Genomic DNA, 12,586 nt, shown 5'->3' with positions numbered 1-12,586 from the left:
CAAAGAGTCCAAATCTGGCAAATCGTTTTGAGAAAACTGATTTTTGAAAAAGTAGTGCCAAACATGGACTGCTTTGCCAGATACAGAGTCGCCACCTAAATATTTTATTTTGGGAAATTTAGGAAACCCTGACTCGGTGCCAAAAGGCCACGTGTCCGTCATCACCAAAGCTACTTCGGCTCGGGAACTTGGGTACGATTGGGGAAGGTCACTTCGTGAGCACCCCCGCTCGCCCGGTCATAGACCGGCCTCTACTAACCATGATATCAATTTTTGAAAACATTGCGAGTTCTTATTCCGGTTTATTAGCCTAGGTTACTATGTGATGCTCACGGCATACAAGTATAGACCCGGTCGTCCCAATTGGAACAAAACATTTCATGTTCGCTTTTTTGAAAATGGTTTGCTACCCGCAGGTAGGCTTAAAACATTTGATGATTTATTCCAATTCAGATAACCCAACCTTCACCCACAGGCATTCAGGCAGTTATATCACATAAGCACATAGCCTCATGGTAAGCATGCTATTCATGGCAACACTCACACGCATGCAAGGATGCTAAAGCATAAAACTCACCGGGTACTCCAAGCCAAAAATAGAAGCTGCATTAGAAATCATGCATGATCCTAAGTATACAGAAATGCCTAATGCAACACATGCAAAATGCAACTATAGTAGGCTCGGCTATTCTAAGATGGTATATGCAATGCTACAACTAACATGTATTCAGTTTGGAATTGAAAGTACGATGCAGTTAGTATGGTGCGCCGAGCCCGGTGCATGCAATACAGATGAATGATGTAAACATGCTGTCATACTGTATGCTATTTTAAATATGCCCTAATCTAACCATCATAAGCGGATAAATAAAAGGGAGAAAGACGTGGGGTTGGAAGACATACATCACACTCACGCACACTTATTACAGTTGTGCCCTCGCGCAGAGGGTCCAAATAAATATACAGTCCAAATATTACAGTCCCGAATAAAAGAATATTACAGAATTCTAATTAATTAATGAATTAACTAAGAAAGCAGATAAAACTGGCGTGCAAGCCAGGGGCTGTCTTGCTTCTGATGGATGATGCATGTCCGGGTTGCCTTGCGCGGAAATCCACCGGAATGCCCCAATTAGCCTCTGTTTACACCTGTTCTTGAAATGCGTGCCGAGCCCTAAAAAAAATTGCTGATTCTTCGTTTTGCTGCAACAGAGAGCAGGAAAGGGGCATAGCAATGTATCTGCACAGATATATGCATGTCTCGATCCTCGTGCCACCAATCACGCATACCGAGGCATGATGGCCGAGGAGCCGAAATGCACAACTCAATATAGGATGAATGCACATGAAACTACAGCTAAAACCTAACTCCATCATGGATAATCCGGAGTGTCGGTGACTGGGGAATTGAGACACATTCCATCACTCGGAGTACGAAATGTACCTCGTTTCCCGTGCCCGGGCTAACTCCTATTCCGGACACGATGTAATATGCATGACATGCATGAAATGCAACTAAGATACAATCCTAACATACACAATGCTATGGAATGACATGCCTCGAAATGCGTGCACGCGGGCACGCGAACCGAGAAAATGACGGAATGCTGAAAATGAGGTGCCTCGAAATGCGTGCACGCGAGCGCGCAAACCGAGGCGGTGATATGTGCAATGAAAATGAGATGCCTCGAAGTACGTACACACGGGTACGCCAATCGAGGCGATGATAAATGCAGTGAAAATGAGATGCCTCGAAGTACGTGCACACGGGCACGCAAATCGAGGCGATGATAAATGACATGAAAATGAGATGCCTCGAAGTACGTGCACGCGGGCACGCAGACCGAGGCGATGATAAATGCAATGAAAATGAGATGCCTCGAAGTACGTACACACGGGTACGCCAATCGAGGCGATGATAAATGCAGTGAAAATGAGATGCCTCGAAGTACGTGCACACGGGCACGCAAATCGAGGCGATGATAAATGACATGAAAATGAGATGCCTCGAAGTACGTGCACGCGGGCACGCAGACCGAGGCGATGATAAATGACATGAAAATGAGATGCCTCGAAGTACGTGCACGCGGGCACGCAAACCGAGGCGATGACAGATGCGGTGAAAATGAGATGCCTCGAAGTACGTGCACACGGGCACGCAAACCAAGGCGATGACAGATACAATGAAAATGAGATGCCCCGAAGTACGTGCACACGGGCACGCAAACCGAGGCGATGACAGATACAATGAAAATGAGATGCCTCGAAATGCGTGCACGCGAGCACGCAAACCGAGGCGATGGCAGAATGTAATGAAATGACATGGAAATGACAAATGGGCTTATACCAACATGAGTGAGCCTCAGCCACACTCACATAGGATGCCGTCGGATAAAAAGGGAGTGCCTCGAAATGCGTGCACACGGGCACGCAAACCGAGGCGATGATAAAATGTGATGAAACATGGCAAAAATGATATGCAAGCATGCCAATGGAATTTCAGCAACAAAATATGGGGGAAAACAGTCCCGAAATGAAGCGAAATGACATGAAATGCAAGGAAATGCCCCGAAATGCAACATTAGGCATCCGAAATGGCCTATAGCCATGCCAAACATGCACAATATGGACATGCAATGCAAAGACAGAAGCTAGACAGTCCCAAAAAATGCACTTTCACAGTTATAAACATGGCCAAACAGCAAGCATAGGTAAGGGAAAAATAGCATACAAGAATAGGGGCCAAAAGAGGGGTAATGAAGCAAGTGGTATAAGCTAAACCCAAACTGAAAAATTTCCTTCTACAACACTGAAGATGGGCCAAAAATATGAACATTTACAGTATATGGCAGCCTCAAAATCAGTATACAAACATGCTAAAAATATGATGCAAAATGAGGCTCAAAAGGTGCTAAAGCATGAAGTATACAAAATAATCACCAAACAGAAAAAAAGTGTGAATGAAACATGAAGTATAGGCCAAAATAAGGCCACTTTCAGTTCGGACCAAGGTCCAAAAACAGAAACCGAGAGGGCTATCAACTTATGCAAAAATGGGGCCAAATAGGGGATTGAACTACAAGTGACATATGGAAACACCAAACAATGTTGAGCCCTTCTCCAATGTTGAAGAGGGGCTCAAAATAAGCCTTATATCAGTTTACAACATGCTCGAAAATAAATTGCTCATAGGTCAAAAAAAGCATACAAAATCATGACATACAACATGGTCAATGAAGCAAGTATATTATGGAGGGCTCAAACAAGGTTGAGCCCTTAATGAGAAGTGAAGATGAGCTCAAAATATGGCCCTTTTCAGTTAGGACCGAAGCTTGAAACCAAAAAGAAATGAGGCTTAGAAATAGATCAAAGGAAAGGGTCAAAAGGATCAAAGTGTAACTTACCCTTGAAGATCTAGACTTTGGTTGCTTCTTGGATGGATTTGCTGCTCCTTTGGCCTTCAAGAACCCTTCCTAGCTGCTGGAAATGAGATAGTGGTGGTAGAGCTTGGTGGTATAGAAGGAATGGAGGTTAATGGACTTAGGGTTTTTGAAGAATTGAAGAAGATGAAGATGGAGTTGGCTATGGAGCTTTGAAGATCAAATTTTCTAACCCTCAAGAAGAAGGCCCTCAGCTGGTTATAAGGTCAAGAAAGGGGGTGTAAAAGGGGGGTCAAATGGAGAGGAAAACTCTCTCCCAAAATATCCCCCGGATACAGAAAATATCTGGGGGATATTGCCTCACAGCTGGAAGGGGCACAGTGAGGAGAGCACGGCCGGCCGCTCACTTTTGCTGGAGGTGGCCGGCCGGCCACACCCCCTAGCCGGCCGGCTAGGGGTCAAAAGGGTCAACCATCTTTTCTGGCCGGCCAGGTATTGGGGAGGTAGGCCTATGTGTGTACAACACAACCATGTAATTGAAATTCCAAGAAAGTGGGCCCAAGGGGTTCAACAGTGGCTCGGAAAGAGGGGTTCAAAAGGGTCAAGTGACCTTAATGGCCGGCCATGAACTTTTAGTGGCCTCTCAGGTGTGTACATCACAGATATGTGGCTCAAAGTTCGAGAAAAAGGGTCCAAGGGGTTCAACATTAGCCCGGAAGAAAGGGGTCAAAAGGGTCAGGTGACCTTAATGGCCGGCCATGAACTTTTAGGGGCCTCTCAGATGTGTAGATCACAGATATGTGGTTGAAAGTTGGCAACGCCAGCTCTAAGGTATTCAACATTAGCCCGGAAGTGCGAAAAACGGGCGCCGGGAGGCTCGGGAAGAGAGATAACTGGCTGCTGCAACAATTACTGGCCTCCCACCCTTCAGTGACCTTCCCTGTGATAAAACAGAGGTACCTGCCAAAAATGAGCGAAAACCGTTGCAAAACGAATGTTCCGGAGCCAAAACACGCAGTTCGGGGTCCCGGAAATGGGCTGTTAAGCACCGAAAACTGCATCTGACCTCGAAGTGGGTTTCTCAGCCCCCAGTGTTCCTCAAAATGGATGAAACAGGATGTATGCCAAAAATCAAAGCAATAGGAGATGGTTAGGTGGTCCCGAACCGAGGCACACGGCCTGACGGCTCCGAAAACCGGGAACCGGACTCCGAAATGGGAAAAATGGCCTACGGCCACCAAATGTAGCCTACGGACATTGAGAGATGGTCTACGGGACCTCTCCCTTCCCTCAGGAAAAGAAACAAAGAAAACCGAGTCTGGTTCGCAAACCGAGACAAGGCACAGAAAAGGGTTCGGAAGCTCGGAGGCAGGGCTCGCAGCCGCGACTGTGAAACTTCTGAACAAGCACACTATGCAACATCACCAAGTGCTCAATCAGTGACGTCTGAGTCTTAAGGTCGGTCAAAAATGGGGTGTCTACAGTTGCCCCTCTTTGACAGAACTCGGAAGTCATAAGTGACGGGAGTGAATGTCAAAGCCCAGAGACGACCCATTTTGACAAGACCGAAGACTTAGACAAACATACAGGATAAACAGAGATGTGCCCGCAGGCATGCCCGCAGGCAGGGGGGCAAAATGCAAATGACATGCAAGAAGCCGAAGATAGCCTAATGATCGTGCAAATGCAGCTAGCTGTAATGAGGCAAGTATTCGCAAATAGATGCAACAGTTTTAAGCAAGAATGCAAAGCAACAACTACATTTCATGCAGTTAAGAATGCGGAAGATTATTCAATCCCCGCCATGTCTCACACGGAGAAGATACGATACCTGCGCGATTCGTCCGGTCGCACCAGCCTCAATTGAACCGTACATACAATATCGTGCCTGCAAAAGAGAGAAATTGCAACAAGCACAATATGCTAACAACATGTATTTAATGTGATTCCGAAAATTCGACACACGCAGTGTTGGTGAGTGAATGCATCGCAATGCAAGAATGGAACATGTGTGACAACGCATGCTCAAACACAGAGATACACAAATATCAAGAAATGTACATGACAATGTGAGTATGCCCATGAGAGTGCAAGATAGTACAAAACGAGCATGAAACAGGGTGTTCATTTGTCATGAAACAACGAGTACGGAAACGCGTGTTTCGGCGAAGGTAACTCGATCACGACCTCTGATCCACTTCCCTGAAAGGTTACAACCCATTCAAAAAGGATACACGTTGATTTCGATGGATGATGATGAGACACACATCAGAACTTGAAACCGAAGTCCCGACGGAGCAATTTTGCGACCGGAAGTGTACGTTTCTTGAACTTTTTCAGGTCCCGGGAACTCCGATCTTCCTCAAAATTTGCAGAGAGCTAGGTGAGCATGTGGGGAGCATGGCCGGCCGTTTATCTTCCCAAGGGGGGGTGTCCAACCGTTTTCCACAAAAGCTAATGGCTGGCCGGCCATTTCTGCAAAAAGCAGATGGCTGGCCAGCTATTTTTAGAGGCCGGCCGGCCGTGCCCTTTTCCCAGGGGCATTTTCGTCTTTTTGCCTCCTTTTTGCATGCATTTCATCCAAGGCTTGAAGCCTATAAATAGCAGCCGAACCCCATTTCATTCCTTGCCTCTTTCAACACTTTTCTCTCCAGTTTTGAGTTTTACGCGCGTTTTCCAACGCCTCGCGCAAATTGTTTTCGTAAAAACACTTAGTTTTAAACACTTTGGAGCGATTAAATTCCGGTTTCGGAACTTCTTTTTGCATTTTCAACACTTGAGGTAAGTTCATCTTAACATTTAGAATATTTTCTCGGGGGTTGACTTTTGTTGACTTTTGATTTCCCGAGAGTTGACTTTTGTTGACTTTTGCCAATTTTTGCTCATTTTTGCTCCCCTTTTGCAGATTCTTGAAAATGGCAGGCAATTCTCCTCACGGTGGAGGTTTTCTGGGCGCTGGGGACGATTTCGATCCTATGACTCTTCCTCCGAGGACTCGACCTTTCATGCCCGAGAGGTACCGTCCAGCAGTGCATGCCCTCCCTCGTGCCGTTTTTCGTCATTTTACAAGTTTCGACGAGAGAGCACCCGCAGATCTGCTTCTTAGAGAGCCAGAGCAGCATCTCTCTCATGAGGCTCGAGAGGTATTTACCTCATCTTCTGTATTTTACATTTCGCGCCCTTGCCATGCTTAAACATTTAGCTTGTGACATAGTACTTCCTTTACATCTTTGAACATGTAGTTTCAACACTTGAATTTCTGAACATTCGGCTCATTAATTAATTGCGAACACACAGCCCACATTAAAACACATGGCTCAAACACTGATTTGTCGAACACACGGCCCGAATTCGAAAGTGAACATACAGCCCACACTTTAAATGGAAGTTGAACACGCAGCCCAAACTTCAAATTCTCTGAACACGCAGCCCAGGTAGATAGTGAACACGCAGCCCACAATTTAACTGAAAGTTGAACACGCAGCCCAAAATTCAAATTTTCTGAACACGCAGCCCAGGTAGATAGTGAACACGCAGCCCACAATTAAACTGAAAGTTGAACACGCAGCCCAAAATTCAAATTCTCTGAACACGCAGCCCAGGTAGATAGTGAACACGCAGCCCACAAATTAACTGAAAGTTGAACACGCAGCCCAAAATTCAAATTCTCTGAACACGCAGCCCAGGTAGATAGTGAACACGCAGCCCACAAATTAACTGAAAGTTGAACACGCAGCCCAAAATTCAAATTCTCTGAACACGCAGCCCAGGTAGATAGTGAACACGCAGCCCACAATTAAACTGAAAGTTGAACACGCAGCCCAAAATTCAAATTCTCTGAACACGCAGCCCAGGTAGATAGTGAATACGCAGCCCACAAATTAACTGAAAGTTGAACACGCAGCCCAAAATTCAAATTCTCTGAACACGCAGCCCAGGTAGATAGTGAACACGCAGCCCACAATTAAACTGAAATTTGAACACGCAGCCCAAAATTCAAATTCTCTGAACACGCAGCCCAGGTAGATAGTGAACACGCAGCCCACAAATTAACTGAAAGTTGAACACGCAGCCCAAAATTCAAATTCTCTGAACACGCAACCCAGGTAGATAGTGAACACGCAGCCCACAAATTAACTGAAAGTTGAACACGCAGCCCAAAATTCAAATTCTCTGAACACGCAGCCCAGGTAGATAGTGAATACGCAGCCCACAAATTAACTGAAAGTTGAACACGCAGCCCAAAATTCAAATTCTCTGAACACGCAGCCCAGGTAGATAGTGAACACGCAGCCCACAATTAAACTGAAATTTGAACACGCAGCCCAAAATTCAAATTCTCTGAACACGCAGCCCAGGTAGATAGTGAACACGCAGCCCACAAATTAACTGAAAGTTGAACACGCAGCCCAAAATTCAAATTCTCTGAACACGCAGCCCAGGTAGATAGTGAACACGCAGCCCACAAATTAACTGAAAGTTGAACACGCAGCCCAAAATTCAAATTCTCTGAACACGCAGCCCAGGTAGATAGTGAACACGCAGCCCACAAATTAACTGAAAGTTGAACACGCAGCCCAAAATTCAAATTCTCTGAACACGCAGCCCAGGTAGATAGTGAACACGCAGCCCACAAATTAACTGAAAGTTGAACACGCAGCCCAAAATTCAAATTCTCTGAACACGCAGCCCAGGTAGATAGTGAATACGCAGCCCACAAATTAACTGAAAGTTGAACACGCAGCCCAAAATTCAAATTCTCTGAACACGCAGCCCAGGTAGATAGTGAACACGCAGCCCACAATTAAACTGAAATTTGAACACGCAGCCCAAAATTCAAATTCTCTGAACACGCAGCCCAGGTAGATAGTGAACACGCAGCCCACAAATTAACTGAAAGTTGAACACGCAGCCCAAAATTCAAATTCTCTGAACACGCAGCCCAGGTAGATAGTGAACACGCAGCCCACAAATTAACTGAAAGTTGAACACGCAGCCCAAAATTCAAATTCTCTGAACACGCAGCCCAGGTAGATAGTGAACACGCAGCCCACAAATTAACTGAAAGTTGAACACGCAGCCCAAAATTCAAATTCTCTGAACACGCAGCCCAGGTAGATAGTGAACACGCAGCCCACAAATTAACTGAAAGTTGAACACGCAGCCCAAAATTCAAATTCTCTGAACACGCAGCCCAGGTAGATAGTGAACACGCAGCCCACAAATTAACTGAAAGTTGAACACGCAGCCCAAAATTCAAATTCTCTGAACACGCAGCCCAGGTAGATAGTGAACACGCAGCCCACAAATTAACTGAAAGTTGAACACGCAGCCCAAAATTCAAATTCTCTGAACACGCAGCCCAGGTAGATAGAATTTGCATGTAGCTTACTTTACTTCATCGGCACACAACCCATTTCATCTTATTGTTAACACATATATTCATTCTGAATGCAGGGTGGTTCTCGCAGTGTGCGAGGATATGGTTCTACCATGGCGCGGGATTGGTATGCTGAGCTCCTGGAAGGCGTCAGGGATTTGGTAGACTTGGCAGGGTTTGGGCCCTTCTGCACCGGGTTGTCACGCTGTCCTGCCCGGAGGACCTTGATGGCAGCTTTGGTAGAGAGATGGTGGGACACCACCAATTCCTTTCATTTCTCTGCCACCGGGGACATGACCATGACCCCTTTTGATTTTGCTGTATTGACCGGCCTTGATGTCGGAGGTTGGGCCATCCCCTACGATGAGGATATGGGCGAGTGGGAGGCCGCCTGGATGTATCTGTTGGGGGCTCGCCCACCTGTTGACAGGGTCTCTGGGAGAGTCCGATATACTTGGTTCTCATCCCATTTTCGGCGGGTAGAGATGGTGCCCGAGACTCCTGAGGAGACAGAGCAGTATGCTCGTGGCTTCCTGATGTTCCTCTTCGGGACTACCCTGTTCGCCGACAGAGGGAACACCATTGGGCTATATTTGTTGAGCGCTCTGGTTGACCTATCACAGGTCCATAGATATGATTGGGGCGGCGCCGGTCTGGCTACCCTTTATTTTTACATGAGCACGACCTCCCGCGGGCGGGGCGATTTGCTTGGCGGCTACTGGAGAGCTTGGGAGGTACTTTCTGTCCCCTCGATTTACATTTCTGCTTTTCATTACTTGTACCTTGCACACACAGCGCACCTTTACAGTCTGCATTTTGCTCTCAGCATTTCGTACTTACATTCTGCACTGCTTTTCTCAGCTATGGGCTTATGTATATTTCCCATCGTTAGCCCCAGTGCTGGAGGTGGTGGGGATCCCTGTGACCCCATATTCATTGATATTTGAGGGCCCGCACCGGGCGAGGCCTCGAGAGACCCTGGTTCGCCTGCGACAGTACTTCGACACTGTGCGACACTCAGAGGTACTTCAGAAGTTTCAATTCTTTTCATTTTCATCTTTGACTTGCTCTGTATATCCTCGTTTTCTGATTGGTTTATACATTTATCATCCGCAGATTATTTGGCAGCCTTGGGCACCCCTGGGTGATGATCTCTTACTTCAGTATACCGGAGCATCAGGCATCTCCCGGTATAGGGTCCTGCTCGAAGGGCCAGTCGGCAGAGTCTGGTTCCTGGGGGAGCGCTTTCTGTGCCAGGTACGGGGGTATCTTTCCCAGGATGTTCCCGCGGTACCTCCGGCTAGTATGCGGACCGCTGACAGGCTCTCTTACTCAGAGGTAGTCGGCGCCATGCTAGGCAGCGATGCTTTGTTATATGTTGCGGAGGGGGACTACGCCACCTATCGTCACATATATTTGATGCCTCCATTGGCAGAGGCTCGTATTCCGATGATGAGACCTGCCGGTATGTCATCCTCGGATCAGGCTCAGGCTCGGGCTACAGACATCCCTTCTTCTAGCAGGGCTGGCGCATCTAGAGGTGGGAGTAGACCGTTTCCTCCGAACCCGTCGATTCATCCTCATCTGGGATGGCCAGATATGCCTACTGAGTTGATGGCGTGGCAGTATGGGACTAGCTCTCCGATTCCAGTTCCACTAGAGCCTCGGATGCCCAGTGATCGATATGCCATTGATCCGGACTCACCGCCGGTACGCTCCACTTTCGTCATTCATCATTTCAGATGTTTAGATACTCATTTGTTCACTGATGATTATGAACTCATTTTTGCAGCCATCGCGAGGGTACATGGAGGAGATGGTTGAGCTGGTGGCCACACTCGAGGGCATGGTCCTACGCAGGGAGGCACAGTTGTCTGTTGCGGGCATTCAGGTACCCTTCAGTTTTTCCTGGCATTTATCATACTTCTGATGACATGCTGATTTCTACTGCATTGATAGACTACTTGTGTAGAGCACATCTGACACACACCTCACTTGTACACTGTATTTACACGCACCCACTTCATGTAGCTTTTGCTCGTATCTGTATCCGATGTACATATTTGGACTGATGTATTTGATTTAAACTCCTTGTTTTCAGATGCCTACATGGTCCGGTCAGCCGCAGGCCAGGCCACCTGGGCCTCATTGGGGAGCTGGGCCATCCGGGCCTTATCAGGGAGCTGGGCCATCCGGGCCTTATCAGGGGGAGGGGCCATCTCGGCCTTCCCGAGGAGCCGGGCCATCTAGGCCTTATCGAGGAGCTCGAGGAGGACCGGTCCGCAGGCGCAGGGCTCATGTCGTGGAGGTGGAGCCTGATGAGGAGGAGGAGGAGGAGGAGGAGGAGGCTACCGACCGTCAGTTCGAGACATCTATTGAGGAGGGAGGCTCCGGTTTTGGCTCGGGGAACAGAGGCGAGGCTGAGGAGGATCCTGAGGATGACAGCTCCGACTCTGACGATGGTGTGGAGGTTGTCCCGCAAAAGAGGACTAGGCGTGCTTCTCGTTCCCGCTCCCGAGGATTTTGATGCTGCTATTTCCATGCTTTATTTTTCTTTTTTACTAGTAGTTTGTAGCACTTTGCACATTGTTAGGCAGTTTTATTTTTGTAAAACTTGTACCTTTATTTGTTGTAATACATGATGAAATGAAATAGCTTTTGGAAGGGTGTTTGTATTTTGAACTTTTAGCATCGTATCGCATCATTTACTTTGCACAAAAATGAAATTGAATGGTAATGCGCATTGTAATCACCAAGTCAGGTAGTGAACCGACGCAACAAACTAAACAACCCAACTTACTAGGATATAACAGAATCTTTAGCAAGTTTACAACTCGATAAGCAAAAGGCAATAATGCAAACGAACAAGATTTTAACAAAATTTGCTTAAACAGAGAGCAATGACTCAAAAACACAAAACACGTCCGCTCGACAAACAACTCGATAAGCAAAGTACAACAACTCGATAAGCAAAACTCAACAACAAAAGGTGTACTTCTGACGATCTGGGCATCGGAACGCGTCTGTAATGAAGGCCTTCGGCTTTCCTATTGTATGGCAATGCTTGGAGTTCTCCTTCGAAGAGCAAGACAGGGCCGAGGAGACACACTGCAACATTGCCAGCCATCCCTGGGAGCTGGCCGGCCAGAGACATGCCACGGCATGGAGGACTAGAGAGCTTCTGGTCCTTGCTTCAACCTTCAGTTGCACTTTGTCAGATGAATGTGTGGATTGGCTCAAAGAGGAAGCACAAGTTGGGCCTAGCTTGGCATCAGATGCTCCGTCCAGCTCCGGGAGGGGACACAGAGATACTTGATTCAACTATGCCCCAAATTTATTGCTTATTTAGCATTTTCAAGTTTTCTTTATGACTGTACTAAAATAAGCAACCTCGATTGTAATGCAAGAGCAGGAGAACTCTATTTTGAAATCAATGAAATTGAAAGTTATGGTACTGAAAATTTTCCACTTTTGGTCCAAAAATGGTCTTAGTCGTAAAAAGATTGATTTGAACAAAGTCAACTTTTATTAAAACTTTTCAAAACTATTTTCGATGTGGATCAGAACTGGACATGCCGAAAATCTGTCACTGAAATGCACAACCTCAGATCCTTGCAACTGGAAAGTTGCCCCTAGTTTGAAGAACAATGCGGCACTCCAAAGCAACGGAAAGTTGCCCCTTGTCTGAGTAACTTTGCACCGCCATGGCAACGGAAAGTTGCCCCTAGTTTGAACAGCACTGTACCGGAGATCATGATAAATGCTGATGGATAAAGATGACTGAGATGATTAATATGGACAGAGTTGATCGGGGAAAAGTTTATGG

At 46.7% G+C, this 12,586-nt stretch overlaps 1 protein-coding gene across 1 annotated transcript; it reads left to right on the top strand.

Moving 5' to 3' along the window:
* Positions 1-9,889: 9,889 nt before the first annotated feature.
* Positions 9,890-11,329, top strand: LOC145807870 (uncharacterized). The gene is made up of 3 exons (XM_082906839.1): positions 9,890-10,470; positions 10,553-10,651; positions 10,862-11,329. The coding sequence occupies exons 1-3, from the start codon at positions 10,066-10,068 to the stop codon at positions 11,285-11,287; spliced, it is 930 nt and encodes a 309-aa protein (XP_082762965.1). The 5' UTR covers positions 9,890-10,065; the 3' UTR covers positions 11,288-11,329.
* The last annotated feature ends 1,257 nt before the right edge of the window (positions 11,330-12,586 follow it).

This window comes from Camellia sinensis, chromosome 14 (assembly GCF_055761805.1).
Source record: "Camellia sinensis isolate YWXY chromosome 14, ASM5576180v1, whole genome shotgun sequence".
NCBI classification, from domain to species: Eukaryota; Viridiplantae; Streptophyta; class Magnoliopsida; order Ericales; family Theaceae; genus Camellia; species Camellia sinensis.
The sequence above is the reverse complement of the archived record's forward strand: the minus strand, read 5'-3'. Positions and strand labels throughout refer to the sequence as shown.